The sequence below is a fragment of the Macaca fascicularis genome, chromosome 20 (genome assembly GCF_037993035.2).
Source record: "Macaca fascicularis isolate 582-1 chromosome 20, T2T-MFA8v1.1".
NCBI classification, from domain to species: domain Eukaryota; kingdom Metazoa; phylum Chordata; class Mammalia; order Primates; family Cercopithecidae; genus Macaca; species Macaca fascicularis.
Genome location: NC_088394.1, coordinates 12,655,908 through 12,677,741, shown reverse-complemented (window position 1 = coordinate 12,677,741; position 21,834 = coordinate 12,655,908). Strand labels below are relative to the sequence as shown.

The following is a 21,834-nucleotide window of genomic DNA, read 5'->3' as shown; positions in this document are numbered from 1 at the left end:
CGCTGCAACCTCTGCCTCCCGGGTTCAAGTGATTCTTGTGCCTCAGACTCCAAAGTAGCTGGAATTACAGGCACATGCCACCAAGCCCCAGCTAATTATTGTATTTTCAGTAGAGACGGGGTTTCCCCATATTGTTCAGGCTGGTTTCAAACTCTTGAGCTTATGATCCACCCGCCTCGGCCTCCCAAAGTGCTGGAATTATGGGTGTGAGCCAGGGTGCCCAGCCCAGAAGAGACTCTTTAAGTTTGGTAAGAAACATTTACAATCTGTTTTCTGAAGCCTGACACCTGGAGGCTTCATCTGCACGACAGAACCATGGTCTCCACAATCCCTTATGTTAACTCAGAAATCTTTTTTTTTTTTTTTTTTTTTTTTTGAAACAGTCTCGCACTGTCACCTGTGCTGTGGGGCTGTGGAGTGCAATAGCGTGATCTCAGCTCACTGCAACCTCTGTCTCGCAGGTTCAAGCGATTCTCCTGTCTCAGCCTCCCGAGTAGCTGAGATTACAGGTGCCTGCCACCACGCCTGGCTAATTTTTTGTATTTTTAGTAGAGACGGGGTTTCACTGTGTTGGCGATGCTGGTCTCGAACTCCTGGCCTCGTGATCCGCCCACCTCAGCCTCCCAAAGTGCTGGGATTACAGGCATGAGCCACCATGCCTGGCTGATTCTAAATCTTTAAACAATAACTTAACTCTTTCAACCAGTTGCCAATCAGAAAATCTTTGAATCTAGGCCAGGAGCACGGTAGCTCGCGCCTGTAATCCCAGCACTTTGCGAGGCTGAGGCAAGCGGATCACTTGAGGTCAGGAGTCCGAGACCAGCCTGGCCAACATGGCAAAACCCCAAAGACCAGCCCAAAAATTAGTTGGGCGTGGGGCCGCACAGTTGTAATCCCAGCTACTTGAGAGGCTGAGGCAGGAGGATTGCTTGAACCTGGGAGGCAGAGGTTGCAGTGAGCCAAGATTGCGCCACTGCACTCCAGTCGGGGTAACAGAGCAAGACTCTGTCTAAAAAAATAAAAAAGAAGGAAAATCTTTGAATCTACCTATGACTTGAACCACCCCCACCACCACCCCACTCCCCCATACCTGCTTCTAGTTGGCCTGCCTTTCTGGACCAAACCATTGTACATTTTATACATACTGATTGATGCTTTTTGTCTCCCTAAAATGTATAAAACCAAGCTGTGGCCCAACCACCCAGTGCATGTGTTCTCAGAATCTCCTCAGGGCTATGTCCTGGCCGTTGGTCACGCATATTTGGTTCAGAATAAATCTCTTCACATATTTTAGAGTTTGACCCTTTTCTTTAACATGACTGACCTAGCACACAATGATGTAGCAGGTGAAAATGCTGGTTTTAGGCCAGGCATAGTGGCTCATGTGTGATCCCAGCACTTTGGGAGGCCAAGGTGGGAGGATTGCTTGAGCCCAGGAGTTCAAGACCAGCCTTGGCAACATGGCCAAACTCCGTCTGTACTAAAAAAATAGAAAAAATTAGCCAAGTGTGATGGTATATGCCTGTAGTTCCAGCTACACAGGAGCCTGAGGTGGGAGGATCATCTGAGCCCCAGACGTCGAGGCTGCAGTGAGCCAAGATCATGCCACTGCACTCCAACCTGGGCATTGGAGTGAGACCCTATCTCAAAAAAAAAAAAAAAAAAAAATGAACAAGAAAACGCTGACTTTAGGTCGGGCACGGTGGCTCATGCCTGTAATCCCAGCACTTTGAGAGGCCGAGGCAGGTGGGTCATGAGGTCAGGAGTTGAAGACCACCCTGGCCAACAGAGTGAAACCCAATCTATACTAAAAATACAAAAATTAGCCGCGCGTGGTGACGGGCGCCTGTAATCCCAGCTACTTGGGAGGCTGAGGCAGGAGAATCATTTGAAACCGTAAGGTGGAGGTTGCAGTGAGCCAAGATCGCGCCACTGCACTCTAACCTGGGCAACAAGAGCAAAACTCTGTCTCAAAAGAGAGAAAAAAAAAATGCTGATTTTAAATAGCGGAAGGCCAGGTGCGATGGCCCACACCTATAGTTCTAGCACTTTGGGAGGCCGAAGTGGGTGGATCACCTGAGGTCAGGAGTCCGAGACCAGCCTGACCAATATGGTGAAACCCCATCTGTACTAAAAATACAAAAACTAGCCGGGCATGGTGGCATGCGAATGTAGTCCCAGCTGCTCAGGAGGCCGAGACAGGAGAATTGCTTGAACCCAGAAAGCAGAGGTTGCAGTGAGCTCAGATAGTGCCACTGCGTTCCAGCCTGGGCGACAGAATGAGACTTCATCTCAAAAATAAATAAAGACTGGAAATGTGAGACAAGACAGATTTTCACCATGTTGGTCAGGCTGGTCTCCAACTCCTGACCTCAGGTGATCTAACTGTCTCGGCCTCCCAAAGTGCTGGGATTACAGGCATGAGCCACCACACCCGGCCATACCCAGGAGTTTTTGTGTTCTTAAAATGAGTTAGTATAAGCCAGGTGTGGTGGCGGGCACCTGTAATCCCAGCTACTTGGGAGGCTGAGATAGGAGAATCTTGAACCCAGGAGGTGGAGGTTGCAGTGAGCCGAGATCACACCAGCGCAGTCCAGCCTGGGCAACAGAGCGAGACTCCATCTCAAAAAAATAAAATAAAATGAGTTAGTACAGGTAAAGCACTTACAACAGAGTTCAAGACCACCCTGGCCAACAGAGTGAAACCCCATCTATACTAAAAATACAAAAATATAGCCGGGCATGGTGGCAGGCACCTATAATCCCAGCCTGTAGAGTACACATTTAATTGTGTAATTATAGTAATGCCTGATGCTTTCATTAAGCTGGAAGCTCACAAGGCCAAAAACTACCTGTGCACTGCACACTGAATTTGTCTGGTTGATTCTAGGCTTCTCCTGTTTGCAGAAGTACATAGGATAAGTTAGCTTTCCGTTAACAATAAAGAGAAAAGGCCAGGCACAGTGGCTTGTGCCTGTAGTCCCAGCACTTTGAGAAAATCAGCGTTTTCTTATTCTTTTTTTTTTTTTTTTTCGAGATAGGGTCTCACTCCAATGCCCAGGCTGGAATGCAGTGGCATGATCTTGGCTCACTGCAGCCTCTACCTCTGGGGCTCAGGTGATCCTGCCGCCTCAGGCTCCTGTGTAGCTGGAACTACAGGCACATAAATAAGACTATATAAGGGTGAAATATGATTATTGTAGCACACTCACATTTTGGGCTGAAAACAGTATCTCGTGCACCGTTAACACAGTTTGCGATTACACATTTAGTTGTGTAATTATAGTAATGCCTGATGCTTTCATTAGGCTGGAAGCTCACAGGGCCAAGAACTACCTGTGCACTGCACACTGAATTTGTCTGGTTGCTTCTAGGCTTCTCCTGTTTGCAGAAGTACATAGGATAAGTTAGCTTTCCGTTAACAATAAAGAGAAAAGACCAAGCACAGTGGCTCACACCTGTAGTCCCAGCACTTTGAGTGGTCAAGACAGGTGGATCATGAGATCAGGAGTTCAAGACCAACCTGACCAAGATGGTGAAACCCCATCTCTACTAAAAATACAAAAATTAGCTAGGCATAGTGGCGGGCACCTGTAATCCCAGCTACTCAGGAGGCTGAGGCAGAGAATTGCTTGAACCCTGGAGGCAGAGGTTGCAGTGAGCTGAGATCACACCACTGCACTCCAGTCTCAGTGACAGAGCGAGACTCTGTCTCAAAAAATAAATAAATAAAATTTAAAAATAAATAGAAAAATCCGATCTTTCCTGAAATGAGTATATGGGAGAGAAGCGCCCTAGCCATGGAAGCATGTGACTGGGGCTGGCCGCGATGGCTCACGCCGGTAATCCCATTACTTTGGGAGGCCAAGGCAGGTGGATCACCTGAAGTCACGTGTTCAAGACCAGCCTGACCAACATGGTGAAACCCCATCTCTACTGAAAGTACAAAAATCAGCAGGGCATGTTGCCACGTGCCTGTAATCCCAGCTACTCGGGAGGCTGAGGCAGGAGAATCGCTTGAATGTGCAAGGTGGAGGTTGTAGTGAGCTGTGGTCGCACCACTGCACTCCAACCTGGGCAACAGAGCAGGACTCTGTCTCAAAAAAAAAAGAAAGGAAAGAAAGAAATTTGTTACTGAGATCTACAGAATGCTGTACTTTTTTTTTTTTTTTTCAGTAAGTCAAGCGTTTAGAGGACTCTAGTGAGAAGAATGTCATGTCAGCATGTTCAAGGTGATGAGCATCAGCTAGGATGATCGAGGTTGTTTGCAACAACCTCAGTGGAGAGTGGATAGTGTGGAGAAGGTATGTGTTAAATGCTACACAGATAACACCACTGGGGTCCTTAAGAAGCCCTAGTCTGGGCTGTAACAAGAACAGTCCTTTCAGAACGAGACTCCTGAATAAGTGGTATACAATTTTTAAGGACCACATATATTTGGGGCACTATGAAATCCAGCAGAAGATGAAACTGGAGGGTTTTTTTGTTTGTTTGTTTGTTTTGTTTTGTTTTGAGATGGAGTCTCGCTCTGTCGCCCAGGCTGGAGTGCAGGGGCGCTATCTCAGTTCATTGCAACCTCCACCTTCCAGGTTCAACCAATTCTCCTGCCTCAGCCTCCCGAGTAGCTGGGATTACAGGCACCTACCACCATGCCTAGCTAATTTTTGTATTTTTAGTAGAGACAGGGTTTCACCATGTTGGCCAGGCTGGTCTCGAATTCCTAATCTCAGGTAATCTGCCTGCCTCAGCCTTTCAAAGTGCTGGGATTACAGGCATGAGCCACCACACCTGGCCAAAACTGGAACTTTATTATCAATAGATTAGAATTCTCTCCCCCGTCCCACCTTTCTCTCCCACCCTCACCCCTCACACTGATATACATGCTTGTTTTTTAAAACTCACGTTAGTAAAAACTTAGATGTCAGGAAAAAAAAAGAGTTTAATCATGAAACCAGGGAAGTTTCTACCATTAAGCTCCCGACAGTAACCTAGAGAAATATATCTAACATAAAGAGTTTCCATGGTTAGACAAAAAGCTATATCAGCAACTGAAAAATATAGTCATCCTAAAGAGATCTGACACATCATCTATTCCAACAAAAGATTTTTAAAGTGGCACTGCAGGAGTTGAAATGGTTAATTACCTAGCAGAAATTGATTTCTCTATCTCCGTAACACTCAAAGCAGCTGACAGGCTATTGCAATAGTCATTCGTTTTCGTGGTGACGAGAATGGTTGCGCCTTCCTCCATGGCTGGGAGTGGAAAGCAATGGTCAGAATCAACCTTTGGTTTATTCTTGATGCAGTCTTCACAGGTGCATTCTTCCACCGTGTACTCCAGGCCTCTTGGAAGAACAATTTCATCACCAGTCCTGCCCTTTTCCAGGTCAATGTTAGCCATGCCCAGGAGACCTGATCCTGATTATGCAGAAACAGAAACATTAACCTAAACTTGACAGAGTGTGTGATCGTGAGAGTCTTACCAGTACACATCGGGACTCAAAGCAATGTGAGAGAGATTTTTTCATTTTTTAGATATGGGGTCTTACTATGTTGCCAGGCTACATTCAAATTCCTGGGCTCAAGCAATCCTCCCACGTTTGCCTCCAGAGTAGTTGGGACTACAGCTCCATGCCACCACACCCAGCTTGAAACAGATCTTTTCAGTAAAAAAGAATGAGTATGTGCTGGGCACGGTGGCTCACATCTGTAATCCCAGCACTTTGGGAAGCCGAGGAGGGCAGATCAGTTGTGTTCAGGAACTTGAGACCATCCTGGCCAACATGATGAAACCCTGTCTCTACCAAAAAGTACAAAAATTAGTTGGACGTGGTGGCACATGCCTATAGTCCCAGTTACTCAGGAGGCTGAGGTGGGAGAATCGTTTGAACCCAAGAGGCAGAGGCTGTAGTGAGTTGAGATCATGCCACTGCACTCCAGCATGGGCCACAGAGCGAGACTCCGTCTCTAAATAAATACATACATACATACATACATAAATGCATACAAAAATAGGGCAGTGGTTGTACATACTAGGGAATCCAATCACGAGCAAAGGTGCTGCAGAAGTATTTTTATCTTAAGAGGCACTTAAGTAGAACATTCATTTTTCTGGAACTAGTTCTCTATTGCTTAAAAAAGATAATTATTTTTTAGATGATTCCTCAAATAATTCAGGAGCAAGTGGTTATTCATTTCTAACATTTTTCAGTAGTAAAGTGTTCACCCAAGCAAACAACACATACTTGTATAATAACATGGCCTTAGATCTTGACAAATATGCTCTTCCTGACAGTAGCAGACCTGGCTAGGAGTTTCTGATAATGTGGCATTTAATTGATGTGCTAACTTCAGACAAAGAGACTGATGTTTCCCAAGAAAGCCTTAGTACTTTCAATAGAGTAATTAATAAGGGAAGAATCCTGGGGAAGGCTGACATTGTAGAAAGTCTGCCAAGGTGTCAAAATCAGAGTGAAGATGGCTCGCCTCTACCAAGCTCGTTTAATATAACTATGCTCTAACACATTCAAAAGGGCTGTAATGAAGTGAAATAGTCAATGCTAAAAAAAGAAAAGGAACTGAAACTCACAATAGCCATCCACTGGAAACAGATTTCAAAGATTCACCATCAAACCAACCTGTGTTTTTAAACTCATCCTTTAATGGTTCAGAGCTCATCTTCCTTAGCAAAAACGTTAGCACGAAAACTGCCAAAGAAATTATCAAGCTCAGTCCCAAACAGGTCCAGAGAATCGCATTCATTCCTTTCACTGAATTGGTCATACCTTTATGAAAAGAATGTCAGACAGATAATGAGCTGATAACATAATATTCACATCCTTTATTGTTGTTATTTATTTATTTATTTATTTTAAGATGAAGTCTTGCTCTATTGCCCAAGCTGGAGTGCAGTGGCGCGATCTCAGGTCACTGCAGCCTCCACCTCCTGAGTTCAAGCGATTCTCCTGCCTCAGCCTCCCGAGTAGCTGGAATTACAGACCTGCACCACCACGCCCAGCTAATTTTTGTATTTTTAGTAGAGACGGGGTTTCACCACGTTGGCCAGCCTGGTCTCAAACTCCCGACTTCAGGTGATCCACTCGCCTCAGCCTCCCAAAGTGCTGGGATTACAGGTGTGAGCCACCACACCCGGCTGTCATACTTGATTATTTTGCTAAAATAATCAATTATGGATTATTTTGATAGCAAAATAATCAAGTATGGATTTTTTCCATTCAATCACCTTAATTAATGAACATTGACTTTTAAATTCTAAATATCCTTAACTACAAGAGCTGATATTTTTTTTAAAATCTATGTTGCTAATAGTGCTGAATCATATCGAGTTGAGTTCCAAATAATTACGTTGTTTCTGTAAACGTTAAAATTATTGCCTTGCTTCCTTTCTCTTTTTGATTCAAGAAAACTCACCATCATGCCCATTATGTTGATTCTCTGAATAAGCAGTCCATAGAGACAGAAGAGTTCACACCAATGAATAATCGTTCAAGCGATATTACTTACTTGCATTGCAATAACGCTGACATGTTAGAGGAGGAGTACTAGAACATCGAAGTTGACAAGGTTTGCAATCATGCAACAAACTGTCAAAATATTCATTTTGGGAGCACTGCCGAGCCATCTGCAACATGATCACGAAAAGAAAACAAGGGAGCTACAGAAAAAACAGCCTGGAAGGACAAGTAATATCTCCACAAGAATTCCGGAGCAAATGCAGCAAGAGCAGCTAGAATGTCGAGAACTATGAACTTGGCCTGCTTCGTGGGTTCTTACGGGGCCGTCTGTTTCTTTGCGGCAGCTAAGGATTTGAATACCACATCTAATACAAGTTTCTAAGTTTGAGTCGTGGACGGGGTAAGAGACGGGGTGTAAATATCGGGGCAAATCACATCTGAAACAGAAACTGCTATTTATAGAAGAAATTTCTCAGCCAGGTGACAGTTGCAAGATGCAGACAAGCCCACGGCATCAAGCCGTGTTCAGTAACAGTTTCTGGAACATCTGTTAATGAGCTGTACTGTGTGAGAGGTGCCAGGGAGATAGACAAGACAAGGTCTGTGCTGTGCCCCTTAAGATCTTAACATTGAGGCCAGGCGCAGGGACTCACAACAGTAATCCCAGGACTTTGGGAGGCCAAGGCAAAATGATTACTTGAGCCTAGGAGCTCAAAACCAGCCTGGGCAACATGGCAAAACCCTGTCTTTACTAAAACATTTTAAAAATTAGTCAGGTGTTGGCTCAAGCCTGTAATCCCAGCACTTTGGGAGGCTGAGACGGGCGGATCACGAGGTCAGGAGACCAAGACCATCCTGGCTAACACGGTGAAACCCCATCTCTACTAAAAAATACAAAAAACTAGCCGGGCGAGGTGGCGGTCGCCTGTAGTCCCAACTACTCGGGAGGCTGAGGCAGGAGAATGGCGTGAACCCGGGAGGCGGAGCTTGCAGTGAGCTGAGATCCGGCCACTGCACTCCAGCCTGGGCGGCAGAGTGAGACTCTGTCTCAAAAATAAAAATAAAAATAAAAAAATAAATTAGTCAGGTGTGGGCTGGGCGCTGTGGCTCACTCTTGTAATCCCAGCACTTTGGGAGGCTGAGGTGGTTGGATCATTTGACATCAGGAGTTCCAGAACAGCCTGGCCAACATGGTGAAACCCCATCTCTACTAAAAATACAAAAATTAGCCACGCATGGTGGCAGGCACCTATAATCCCAGCTACTCAGGTGGCTGAGTCAGGGAGACGTGCTTGAACCCGGGAGGCGGAGGTTGCAGTGAGGATCTATCTTTTTTTGAGATAGAGTCTTTTTTTGAGACTCTTATCTCAAAAAAAAAAAAAACTCTACAGGAAGATCAGAGGTGATGCACTAAGGAAGACTCACAATGCCACTGACAGAAAAAGAGACATTTAGGGTAAGAGCTCGTGGAAAGAGGGCTGAAGGGAAGATAGGTTTGGGGTATTATAATAATAATGCAATAATCTATGTTCCATTGTTGAAAATTTACAAATACAGATGAGCAGATAAAAAACCATTTTAAAAATCCACACTCCAAGCATCCACAAGTAATCACTGCTAACACCTCGTATATCCCAGAAGTTGCAAACAGGCCTGCTGAAGTGATGTCTTGTTTCAATGATCCCTGAATTCTAGATAGATAGATTTATATAGTGCATTTTTCTGTTTACATAAATGGATTACTTGAATTTGCCTTTTTTTTTTTTTCTTTTTTTTTTTAGGCAGGGTCTCACTCTGTCGCCCAGGCTGAGTGCCGTGGCACGATCACAGCTCACTGCAGCCTCCACCTCCTGGGTTCAGGCGATCTTCCTACCCCAGCCTTCCAAGTAGCTGGGACTACAGACATGCGCCAGCATACCTGGTAAGTTTTGTATTTTTTGTAGAGATGGGTTTTTGCCATGTTGCCCAGGTTGCTCTCAAACACTTGGGGTCAAGTGATCCACCCACCTCGGCCTCCCAAAGTGCTGGGATTATAGGTGTGAGCCACTAAGCCCGCCTTGAATTTGCTTTTAACTATACTGAGTGAAATACCCATATAGAGACGTCCAGAGGTTTGTCAGAAATGCAGGACTTAATTAAAATTTGAGAGAATGACAAACTCCTAATTCAGTATAGTGATTATCTCTGGGGTGAGTGGTGGGGAAGAAGGGGAGCACAAAAGAGGCTCCACCTGTGTTTATTATATTTTCTTTATTAAGCTGAATGGTGGAAACATTGATATTTGTTGTTTTCCTTTTGTTGTATTTTTGTTATTCTTTACACTTTCTTAAGGCCCAAGGAGTGTGCCAAGGAAACCTGCCATTTCTACTTTATTCCATCCTCCAAGCGCCCCATCCTTTAAAAAAGTATTCCTTTTTTTTTTTTTTTTTTTTTTTTTAATGAGCTGAAATTTCATTCTTGTTGCCCAGGCTAGAGTGCAGTGGCACGATCTCGGCTCACTGCAACCTCCACCTCCCAGGTTCAAGTGATTCTCTTGCCTCAGCCTCCTGAGTAGCTGGGATTACAGGCATGTGCCCCCACGCCCAGCTAATTTTTCCATTTTTAGTAGAGACAGGGTTTCATCATGTTGGTCAGGCTGGTCTCAAACTCCTGACCTCAGGTGATCCACCCACCTTGGCCTCCCAAACTGCTGGGATTACAGGCATGAGCCCCCTTGCCTGGCTGATAATTTTTTTTTTTTTTTTTTTTTGAGACGGAGTCTCACTCTGTCGCCAGGCTGGGGTACACTGGATCTGCAACCCCTGCCTCCCTGGTTCAAGCGATTCTCCTGCCTCAGCCTCCCAAGTAGCTGGGATTACAGGCGCACACCACCACAGCCAGCTAACATTTGTATTTTTGGTAGAGACAGGGTTTCACCTTGTTGGCCAGGATGGTCTCGATCTCCTGACCTCGTGATGTACCCGCCTTGGCCTCCCAAAGTGCTGGAATTACAGGCATGAGCCATCATGCCTAGCCATTGATAATTCTTATTTTTAAAATTAATATTATTAAAAAATAAGTATTCAAACAGTACCAAAGATTTTTTAATGAAAAGTAAGTCTTTTCCTACCCTAGATTTCCTATCTCTTGCCAGAGGCAGTAATTACTATCAGTCTTCTTTCTCTCTTTTTTTTTTTTTTTTTTTTTTTTTTTTTTTTTTTTTTTTGAGATAGAGTCTCACTCCGCCACCCAGGCTGGAGTGCAGGGGCTCTATCTCGGCTTACTGCAAGCTCCGAATCCCAGGTTCACACCATTCTCCTGCCTCAGCCTCCAGAGGAGCTGGGACTATAGGCGCCCACCACCACGTCTGTCTAATTTTGTTTTTGTATTTTTAGTAGAGACAGGGTTTCACCATGTTAGCCAGGATGGTCTCGATCTCCTGACCTCGTGATCCGCCTGCCTCGGTCTCCCAAAGTGCTGGGATTACCGGCATGAGGCACCGCGCCCGGCCTTTTTTTTTTTTTTTAAGACAGGGTATTGCTCTGTTGCCCGGGCTGGAGTGCAGTGACACCATCAGGGTTCACTGCAGCCTCCACCTTCTGGGCTCAAGCCATCCTCCCACCTCAGCTGAGTAGCTAGAACTACGCACATGCTACCATGCCCAGCTAATTTTTGTATTTTTTTTGTAGAGATGAGATTTCATCATGTTGCCCATGTTTTGTAGAGATGAGATTTCATCATGTTGGTCTCGAACTCCTGAGCTCAAGTGATCCTCCTGCCTCAGCCTCCCAAAGTACTGAGATTACAGGTGTAAGCCACAGCGCCCAGTCAAGACTATCAGTCTTCTGCCTTTCCAAATAGAGCCTCTATTCAGACCCTACCTATTATATTTGTATCCACCCAGGAGGCAGCTAGAGCATATTATACAACTGTTCATACGTTGCTTTTTTTTTTTTTTTTTTTTTTTTTTTTGAGACAGAGTCTCCCTCTGTCACCCAGGCTGGAGTGCAGTGGCGAAATGTCGGCTCACTGCAACATCCACCTCCCGGGTTCAAGCCATTCTCTTGCCTCAGCCTCCCTAGTAGCTGGGATTACAAGTGCGTGCCTCCAGGCCTGGCTAGTTTTTGTATTTTTAGTAGAGATGGGGTTTCACTGTGTTGGCTAGGCTGGTCTCAAACTCCTGACCTCAAGTGATCCACCCACCTCAGCCTCCCAAAGTGCTGGGATTGCAGGTGTGAGCCACTGCGCCTGGCTGCTTTTTGTATTTTTAAAGTAGTACATAATAAATGCTAAAATCATGAAAATAAAATGCAGAAATTTAAACAATACTTTTTTTTTTTTTTTTTTTAATGCAGGACTTGAGCCTAGGAAAGATCTTGAACTTAGATACTGATCAAAACCTCACATTCCTCTGGGGTCCAGGCAGTGAGGTAAGTGGGTGAGGCTGCCTTGGCAGGACAGGGAGAAGCTGAAGCAGCTGGCCCAGGAGGCTCCACTCCCTCAGCCTCTGCCAGATAGCTGACCTTTGGAAGACAGGCAAAGGAGACAGGAGAAACGTGATTAGAGAAATAGGGAGAGAACAAAAATTATCTCCCAGGCCAGGTGCGGTGGCTCACGCCTGTAATCCCCGCACTTTGGGAGGCTGAGGCGGGCGGATCACCTGAGGTCAGTAGTTCGAGACCAGCCTGGCCAACGTGGTGAAACCCCATCTCTACTGAAAATACAAAAATTAGCCAGGTGTGGTGGTGTGCACCTGTAATCCCAGCTACTTGGGAGGCTGAGGCAGGAGGATCGTTTGATCCTGGGAAGCAGAGGTTGCAGTGAGCCAAGATTGCACCACTGCACTGCAGTCTGGACTACAGAGTGAGACCTGCCTCAAAAAAAAAAAAACTCCCAAGGCCGGGCGCGGTGGCTCAAGCCTGTAATCCCAGCACTTTGGGAGGCCGAGACGGGCGGATCACGAGGTCAGGAGATCGAGACCATCCTGGCTAACAAGGTGAAACCCCGTCTCTACTAAAAAATACAAAAAAATTAGCCGGGCGAGGTGGCGGGTGCCTGTAGTCCCAGCTATTCGGGAGGCTGAGGCAGGAGAATGGCCTGAACCCAGGAGGCAGAGCTTGCAGTGAGCTGAGATCCGGCCACTGCACTCCAGCCTGGGCAACAGAGCAAGACTCCATCTCAAAAAAAAAAAAAAAAAAAAAAACTCCCGTAACAGTCAAGCAAGGAGAGATTTTAGCCTGAGTTAGGGGGTAGAGTCAAATTCTACAGGAAGATCAGGGCGATGCACTAAAGAAGCAGGTCATTGGTGGCCTTTGAGTGTGTCCCTGATGCAAGCCAGATGGTAGATATTTAAGGAGTAGTGAGGAAGAGGAGGCAACCAATAGGAACCATGCCTGAGGCCAGGCGCCGTGGCTCACACCTGTAATCCCAGCACTTTGGGAGGCCAAAGCCGGCGGATAACCTGAGGTCAGGAATTCGAGACCAGCCTGGCCAACACGGTGAAACCCCGTCTCTACCAAAAATACAAAAAAATTAGCCGGGCATGGTGGTGCGTGCCTGTAATCCTAGCTACTTGGTAGCCTGAGGCAGGACAATTGCTTGAACCCGGGAGGCAGAGGTTGCAGTGAGCTGAGATGGTGCCACTGCACACTCCCGCCTGGGCGACAAAAAAAAAAAAAAAAAGGAGCCATACCTGGGAAGCGAGGAGAAGCCAGAGGAAGAAAGCTTTGATAACTCTTTGGAAAGAAAACACTATTGTGTCTGACAGATATACTTGCTCAGGTACTTAAAATCGCATGTACAGTGTAGTTCACTGCGGCATCATATCTATTCATAAGAGCCTAGAACAACCTAACTGTTTGTCACTGGGATCCTCACAATGGAAGACTATGGCCATCAAAAAGAATGAGACAGATGTGTTCTCATATGAAAGATAAATCGCTAAGTGAAAAACACGAAATACAGATTGGGCACCGTGGCTCTCACCTGTAATGCCAGCATTTTGGTAGCCCGAGGTAGAAGGATCACTTGAGCCCAGTAGTTAGAGACAGCCTGGGCAACACAGGGAGACTCTTTCTCTACAAATAATTTAAAAATTAGCTAGGTGTGGTAGTGCGCGCCTGTGGTCCCAGCTACTAGGGAGGCTGAGGCAGGAGGATCACCTGAGCCTAGGAGGTTGAGGCTGCAGTGAACCATGGTTGTGTGCTACTGCACTCCAACCTGGGCAACAGAGCAAGACTCTGTCTCAAATAAAATAAAATTTAAAAAAATAGGTAGCGTCTGAATAGATAGACATAAACAGAGGCTTTATTTGCAAACATAGAAAGAAGACTGATAGACTGTCTCTGGCAATAGACAAAATCTAAAGAAAGAAAAAGACTCACTTTTCATGGAAAAATCTTTGGTAGTGTTTGAATACTTTTTTTTAATAATATGATTTTTTTTTTTTTTTTTTTTGAGACAGGGTCTCCCTCTGTCACCCAGGTTGGAGTGTAGTTGTGTGATCACAGCTCACTGCGGCCTGAAATTCCTAGGCTCAGACAGTCCTCCCGCCTCAGCCTCCCATGTAGCTGGGACTACGGTAGTACACCACCATGCACAGCAATTTTTTTTCTTTTTAATTTTTTTTAGGGGCCGGGTCTTACTCTGTTGCCCAGGCAAGTCTTGAACTCCTGGCCTCAAGCGATTCTCCCACTTCAGCCTCCCAAAGTGCTGGGATTACATGCGTGAGCCACTGTGCCTGGCTAGGAGCATGATTTTGAAATAAGGATTTTTTTTTAAAGTTTTATGAGACTGGTGCTGATGTAATCACATCACCAAAAGAGTGCTGTGTTTGCCCTCGCATGACATGGAAAGAACAGAGAGGAATCCAGTACTCACGCCTGCCTCAAGCTTCACTTGTTACTCACAGCTCTAAGGAAGCAAAGTGGTGCTGGAAACTCTCAAAGTCATTAATAGCTTCTTCTGCCATGGCCTGAGCCCCAGCACCAAATGCTTGGCTGCCCATTCACAGAGGCAAGAGCCATACAGGGGCAACCTAAACCCCTCCATGAGCTCCCCCTGCAAAGCCCCACTTTGGCAAACAGACATTCCTGATTCTAGATCCACTGGTTGGTGACTCCTCTGGTCCCACTCCCAGATCTTCACCTCCCCAGATCCTGCAATATTTGTGCAAAGTCTCATTCCTTCCCTTATCCCGTAACACTCACTCATGGTGGCTCAGCTCCCCAAACCAACCCTGAGTGTTACCACCTCTTTAACCTTGATATTTTCAACCTACAGGCTTTCTTATTTTGCTTTGCTTTTGAGACAGGGTCTCACTCTTGTTAGTGAGATCAAAGCTCACTGCAGCCTCAACCTCCCCGGCCCAAGTGATCATCATCCCACTTCAGTCCCCTGAGTAGCTGGGACTATAGGCACATGCCACCTTGCCTGGCTAGGTTTTTTATTTAACTTTATTTTTTGCAGAGATGGGGACCTCGCTGTGTTGCCCAGGCTGGTCTCAAACTCCTGGACTCAAGCCATCCACCCCATTTGGCCTCCCAAAGTGCTAGGATTATAGGCATGAGCCACCATGCCTGGCCTACGAATTCTTTTCTTTTCTTTTTTTTTTTTTAACAGAGTCTCGCTGTGTCGTCCAGGTTAGACTGCAGTGGTGTGATCTGGGCTCACTGCAACCTCCGCCTCCCAGGTTCAAGCACGTCTCCTGCCTCAGCCTTCCTGAGTAGCTGGGATTACAGGCACCCACCACCACACCCAGTTTAATTTTGTGTTTTTAGTAGAGGTGAGCTTTCACCATGTTGGCCAGGCTGGTCTTGAACTCCTGACCTCAGGTGATCTGCCCACCACAGCCTCCCAAAGTGTTGGAATTACAGGAGTGAGCCACCGCACCCAGCCAGCATTTTCATTGTGTACTGGGTCCCACAAGTTAAGTAGTCAGTCCTGAGTGACTCAATAAAGACAATGTTAGAAAGTTCTCATCATAGGCTTTGGATTTGTGTCAGGTTATTTGGAGAGAGTTTGCAAAAACACGGCTTAACTGATGTTGGCAGGATATGCGGGGGATTCTGTAATTGGGGGATGTCTAAGTATCAGTAGAATTCTCCAGAGAAACAGAACCAATAGAAGATATAGAGCTAGAGACAGAGATTTACTTTAAGGAATTGCTTCATGCAATTGTAGGAGCTGGCAAGTCCAAACTCCGTAGGGCAGGCCAGCAGACTGAAAATCCAGATAACAGTGGATGTTGCAGTCCTGAGTTTGAAATCCACAGGGCAAACCAGGCAGGCCGGAAACTCAGAGAGGGTGTCTGTGTTTCAGTCTTGAGGCTGAATTCCTTTTCTTTTCAGGAAATGTTGGTCTTTGCTATTAAGGCCTTCACCTGATTGGATGAAGCCCACCCACATTATGGAGGGCAATGTCCTTTGTTCAAAGTCTACTGATTTAAGGGCCAGGCATGTTGACTCAGGTCTGTAATCCCAGCACTTTGGGACGCTGAGGCGGGCAGAGCACTTGAGGTCAGGAGTTTAAGACCAGCCTGGCCAACATGGTGAAACCCTGTCTCCACTAAAAAAAATACAGAAATTAGCTGGGTATGGTAGCACATGCCTGTAATCCCAGCTACTCAGGAGGTTGAGGCAGGGGAATCACTTGAACCCGGGTGGCAGAGGTTGTAGTGAGCCAAGATCACACCACTGCACTCCAGCCTGGGCAATAGAGTGAGACTCCATGTCTGGGGAAAAAAAAAAAAAAAAAAACACGCACAAAAAAAGGCCAGGTGCAGTGGCTCATGCCTGTAATCCCAGCACTTTGGAAGGCTGAGGTGGGCAGATCACGAGGTCAGGAGTTCAATATCAGCCTGACCAACATGGTGAAACCCCGTCTCTACTAAAAATACAAAAATTAGCCAGGCATAGTGGTGTGTGTAATCCCAGCTACTCAGGAGGCTGAGGCAGGAGAACTGCTTGAATCCGGGAGGTGGAGGTTGCAGTGAGCCGTGATTGCACTGCTGCACCCTAGCCTGAGTGAGAGAGTGAGAATCTGTCTCAAAAAAATAAAAATAAAAACAAAAAAGATGAGACTCTCCATGAGCACATAACTAGACAAGTCCATGTGAGGACACAGCAAGAAGCTGGCTGTCTATAGGACAGGAAGCGAGCCCTCACCAAGCACTACATTTGTCAGCATATTGATTTGGGACTTCCTAGTCTCCAGAACTGTGAGAAATAAATCTCTGTTCTTCAAGCCAACAGTCTATGGTATTTTGTTTTTATTTATTTTCTTTCTTTCTTTTTTTTCTTTTTTTTTTTTTTTTTGAGGTGGAGTCTTTCTCTGTCACCCAGGCCTAAACTGCAGTGGTGCAATCTCGGCTCACTGCAACCTCCACCTGCTGGGTTGAAGTGTTTCTCCTGCCTTAGCTTCCCAAGTAGCTGGGATTACAGGTGCACACCACACCCAACTCATTTTTGTATTTTTAATAGAAACGGGGTTTCATCACTTTGGCCAGGCTGCTCTTGAACTCCTGACCTCAAGTGATCTACCCGCCATGACCTCCCAAATTGCTAATTGCTGGGATTACAGACATAAGCCACTGCATCTGGACCTTTTTTTTTTTTTTTTTTTTTTTTTTGAGACAGAGTCTCGCTCTATTGCCCACCTGGAGTGCAGTGGCATGATCTCAGCTCACTGCAAGCTCCGCCTCCCGGGTTCATGCCATTCTCCTGCCTCAGCCTCCCGAGTAGCTGGGGCCTGCCACCATGCCCGGCTGGTTTGTGTATTTTTAGTAGAAATAGGGTTTCACTGTGTTAGCCAGGATGGTCTCAATATCCTAACCTTGTGATCTGCCTGCCTCAGCCTCCCAAAGTGCTGGGATTACAGGCTTGAGCCATCTTTTTTTCCTGATAGAGACAGGGTCTCCCTCTCCCAGGCTGGTCTCAAACTCCTGGGCTCAAGCAATCCTCCTACCTCAGCCTCTCAAAGTACTGGAATTACAGATGTGAGCTGCCACGCCCAGCCAGTATTTCATTATAGCAGCCCAAGTAGACTAAGACAGACATGTTTCGTGAATGAAAAATAAACCCCTGAGATGTGCGTGGTGGTTGTTACTGCAGCAAAACCTCATCTATCCTGACCGATAGAGTCCAAAGCTGTTGCATTAACTCTTCTACAATACTGTCTCTTTACTTGCACTAAAAACTTCATTTAAAAAATTTTTTTTTTTTTTTTTTTTTTTTGAGCTACAGTCTCACTCTGTCACCCAGGCTGAAATGCAGTCCTGCAATCTCAGCTCACTGCAACCTCCGCCTCCCGGCTTCAAGCAATTCTCCTGCCTCAGCCTCCCAAGTAGCTGGAACTACAGGCATGTGCCAACACACCTGGCTAATTTTTGTATTTTTAGTAGAGACAGGGTTTCACCATGTTGGCCAGGCTGGTCTCGAACTCCTGACCTCAGGCAATCTGCCCACCTTGGCCTCCCAAAGTGCTAGGATTACAGGCATGGCCACTACACCTGGCAAAAACTTCTTTATGATAACTGTATCTCTATATGAATGAGCAAACCCTTTCTAGTGCATGCAGTTCAAAATGAAAGAAGCCTGAAAAGAACACAAAACTAACAAGAACACAAATGAACATCAGGCAACAAGTTAGAAATACTGGCCCTCTGGCGTACCCATAAACTGCATACAGGTTAGTTTCTTCTTCAACGTGAAACAGCCTGAAGGAGGTGAGCCTTGCACTTAGGGGAGCTGGAGGAGATGAAACAGTTTGGAGCTGGGGTCTGAAAAGGAGGGAGCCCAGGAGCCCTGCTCAGCAAGTCCTGCAAAGGCAGAGTCCAGTGCAAAGACCTTCTTCCTCCCTCCCTCTCCCTCGGACTTAGATCTTTGCACGTTCCTCAGAAGCCTTATTTGCTTACCAACATGAAAAGGCTAATTTGACATGGGGCCAATTCTCGAGGCTCTCTGCTTGTTTTCCACAAAGATTCCCTTTGAAGATCAGCTCCTCTGAACTGCTCTCCCTCCACGCTATCAGAAGTGCCACATTCTGTCGGCTTTTTAGAATTTTTCAATGCGGCTTCACTCTGATTTCCAGGGTGCCTTGACTGTTGGCAACTGGAAGGCTCATGGTGAAGTTTAATTTTTCTTTTTTCCTTTTTTTGGGGGACGGAGTTTAGCTCTTGTCACTCAGGCTGGAGTGCAGTGGTGCAATCTCGGCTCACTGCAACCTCTGCCTCCTTGGTTCAAGCGATTCTCCAGCCTCAACCTCCCGAGTAGCTGGGATTACAGGAGCCCGCCACCACGCCCAGCTAATTTTTTGTATTTTTAGTAGAGACGGGGTTTCATCATGTTGGCTAGGCTTGTCTTGAAATCCTGACCTCTCATGTGACCCACCCACCTCGGCCTCCTAAAGTGCTGGGATTACAGGCGACACCCACCGCGCCCAGCCTAATTTTTAATTTTTTTGTAGAGATGAGGTCCCACTATGTTGCCCATGACTGGTCTCAAACTTCTGGGTTCATGAGATCCTCCCGTCCACGCTTCCCAAAGTCCTAGGATTACAGGCGTGAGCCACCACACTCAGCCTGACTTTATTATTATTATTTTTTATAGTAGTTCTAGATTCACATGCCCTCTATCATAAGAGGAGTGAGTATCAAGCACGCACACGCAGCTCAAAACACTTTGCCCAGCCACACCCCCACGGGAGACAGCAGTGACAAATCTTTAGCAATAAACGAAGTTTAACTAAGCTATGCTACATTAAGGGCTGGTTAATTTCGTGCCAGCCACCGTGGTCATACAATTAGCCCGAGTCAATAGGAATCGGCATAGAGGGTGTTTTAGATCTGATGCAATAAAGCTAAACTCCATCTAAACTGTAAAACCCTAGCTGATGTAAAATAAACTACGAAAGTGGCTTTAAAACTTCTGAACACACAATAGTCAAGGCCCAAAATGGGATTAGACGCCCCACTACAGAGATATCCCATATACCTCTTGCCTGTACACATGCACAGCATCCCTGATGATCAAAATCCCCCAGCAGTACAGTACATTTGTTGCAATCAACAAACCTACATTGCCAAATCATTGTCATCCAAGTCCATAGTCTACATTAGGGTTCACTCTTGGTGACGTGTATCCATCATCATAGAATCATACAGAGTAGTTTTACTGCCCTGAAACTCTTCTGCTTCCTTTCTCCTCATCCCTCCCCACCTAATCCCTGCAATGACTGATCTTTTTACTGTCTCCATAGTTTTGCCTTTTCCAGAATGTCATCTTTGAAATCATACAGTATGTCACCTTTTTATTTATTTATTTATTTTTTTGAGGCAGAGTCTCTCTCTGTCACCCAGGCTGAGTGTAGTGGCATAATCTCAGCTCACTGCAAGCTCCGCCTCCTGGGTTCACACCATTCTCCTGCCTCAGCCTCCCGAGTAGCTGGGATTACAGGTGTCTGCCACCACACCCGGCGAATTTTTTTTTTTTTTTTTTTTTTCCTAGTAGAGACGGGGTTTCACCGTGTTAGCCAGGATGGTCTCGATCTCCTGAGCTCGTGATCCGCCCTCCTCAGCCTCCCAAAGTGCTGGGATTACAGGCTTGAGCCACCGCGCCCAGCCGGATTTCTTTCATTTAGTAATATGCATTTAACTTTCTTCCATGTCTTTTCACACTTCGATAGCTTATTTCTTTTTAGCCCTGAGTAATATTCTGTCATCTAGATGTACCACAGTTTAGTTATCCATTCACCTACAAATGAACATCTTAGTTGCTTCCAAGTTTTGGAAATTATGAGTGAAACTGCTATAAACTTTAATTTCTGTTTCTTTTTTTTTTTTTTTTTGGAGACAGAATCTCACCTTGTCGCCCAGGCTGGAGTGCAGTGGCGCAATCTCGGCTCACTGCAAGCTCTGCCTCCCAGGCTCATGCCATTCTCCTGCCTCAGCCTCCTGAGTAGCTGGTACTACAGGCGCCCGCCACGACACCCAGCTAAATTTTTTTTGTATTTTTAGTAGAGATGGAGTTTCACCATGTTAGCCAGGATGGTCTCGATCTCCTGACCTCATGATCCACCCGCCTTGGCCTCCCAAAGTGCTGGGATTACAGGCATGAGCCAGTGCACCCAGCTCCTACTGACACCTTGATTTCAGCCTTCTGTCTTCCAGAGTTGGGAGATAATTAATTCTATGTTTGTTTGTTTGTTTGAAATGGGGTCTCACTCTATTGCCCAGGCTGGAGTGCAATGGCACAGTCACAGCTCAAGGAATCCTCCTGCCTCAGCTCCCTAAGCAGCTGGGACCACAGGTGTGTATTTATTTATTTATTTATAGAGGCAAGTCTCACTGTATTGCCTGGGCTGGACTCAAACTCCTGGGATCAAGTGATCCTCCTGCCTCAGCCTCCCAAGTAACTGAGACCACAGGTGCATGTCACCATAACTGGCTAATTTTTTTTTTAAGAGATAGGGTCTCACTGTGTTGTCCAGGGTCATCCTGAACTCTGGGGCTCAAGTAATTCTACCACCTCAGCCTCCCAAAATGCTGGGATTACAGGCATGAGCCACTGTGCCCAGTCTTTTTTTTTTTTTTTTTGACACCAAAGTTGTGGTCCTTTGTTACAGGGAAGGAAGGAAGGAAGGAAGGAGGCAGGGAGGGAGGGAGGGAGGGGAGCAGGGAGGGAGGGAGAGGGAGGGAGGAAGGAAGGAAGGAGAGAAAGGAGAGAAAGAGAAAGAAAGAAAGAGAGAAAGGAAAGAAAGAAAAAGAAAAAGAAAAGAAAGAAAGAAAAGAAAGAAAGAAAGAAAGAAAGAAAGAAAGAAAGAAAGAAAGAAAGAAAGAAAGAAAGAAAGAAAGAAAGAAAAAGAAAGAAAGAAAGAAAAGAAAGAAAGAAAGAAAGTTAATTTAACATATAGGCAAGGCTCAGTGGCTCATGCCTGTAACCCCAGCACTTTCGAAGGCCGAGGACAGGCTGTGTCAGCAAGGCCCTGCTCTCTCTCTAGCTTCTACCCAAGGATCCTAGCAAACAAATGCAGAAGGTGAGATTCAGTCTGGAACCCATCAGGTAGAGAGAAGGCAGCCCTGTGACCCAGCTGGGAAGAGTGCCCTAGGCAAAGAGGACTGCAACAGTGATACCCCTGAGGCAAGGAGGGACTCAGTTGAGCTGGAGGACCTGTAAGAGGCCCTGTGTGGCTGGAGCATATTGGAAGTGAGAATAGAGGGGCGAGCAGGTCACTGATCAGGCAGGGCCCTAAAGGATTAGGAGTCAGAGTTTTAGTCCCAGTGCACTGGGAGGCTCTGGTGCATTTGGAGAAAGGGAGTGTTGTGGTCCAATTACAGCACAGAAACTATTTCACTTAACTCTATGGTGACAAGGAACAGAGATTT

General features: G+C 46.0%; 1 protein-coding gene and 1 long non-coding RNA gene across 39 annotated transcripts in view; one reads left to right on the top strand and one right to left on the bottom strand.

Moving 5' to 3' along the window:
- The window catches only part of LOC141409316 (uncharacterized), a 77,386-nt gene that overhangs the window by 4,877 nt on the left and 50,675 nt on the right, over window positions 1-21,834 (top strand). For 11 of the 38 annotated variants that reach the window (XR_012429272.1, XR_012429286.1, XR_012429274.1 and 8 more), the window contains exons 2-3: window positions 4,177-4,304; window positions 9,257-9,396. This is a non-coding gene — a long non-coding RNA (uncharacterized lncRNA). Of the gene's footprint in view, window positions 1-4,176; window positions 4,305-5,386; window positions 5,510-7,422; window positions 7,876-9,256; window positions 9,397-11,809; window positions 11,885-20,685; window positions 20,759-21,834 lie in introns of all 38 variants that reach the window. The other 27 variants (XR_012429289.1, XR_012429298.1, XR_012429294.1 and 24 more) reach the window with 13 other exon arrangements.
- Window positions 4,920-7,866, bottom strand: TNFRSF17 (TNF receptor superfamily member 17). Its single transcript, XM_005591286.5, has 3 exons — window positions 7,525-7,866; window positions 6,639-6,785; window positions 4,920-5,418 (listed from the first exon to the last, which is right to left on the bottom strand). The coding sequence occupies exons 1-3, from the start codon at window positions 7,649-7,651 to the stop codon at window positions 5,141-5,143; spliced, it is 552 nt and encodes a 183-aa protein (XP_005591343.1). The 5' UTR covers window positions 7,652-7,866; the 3' UTR covers window positions 4,920-5,140.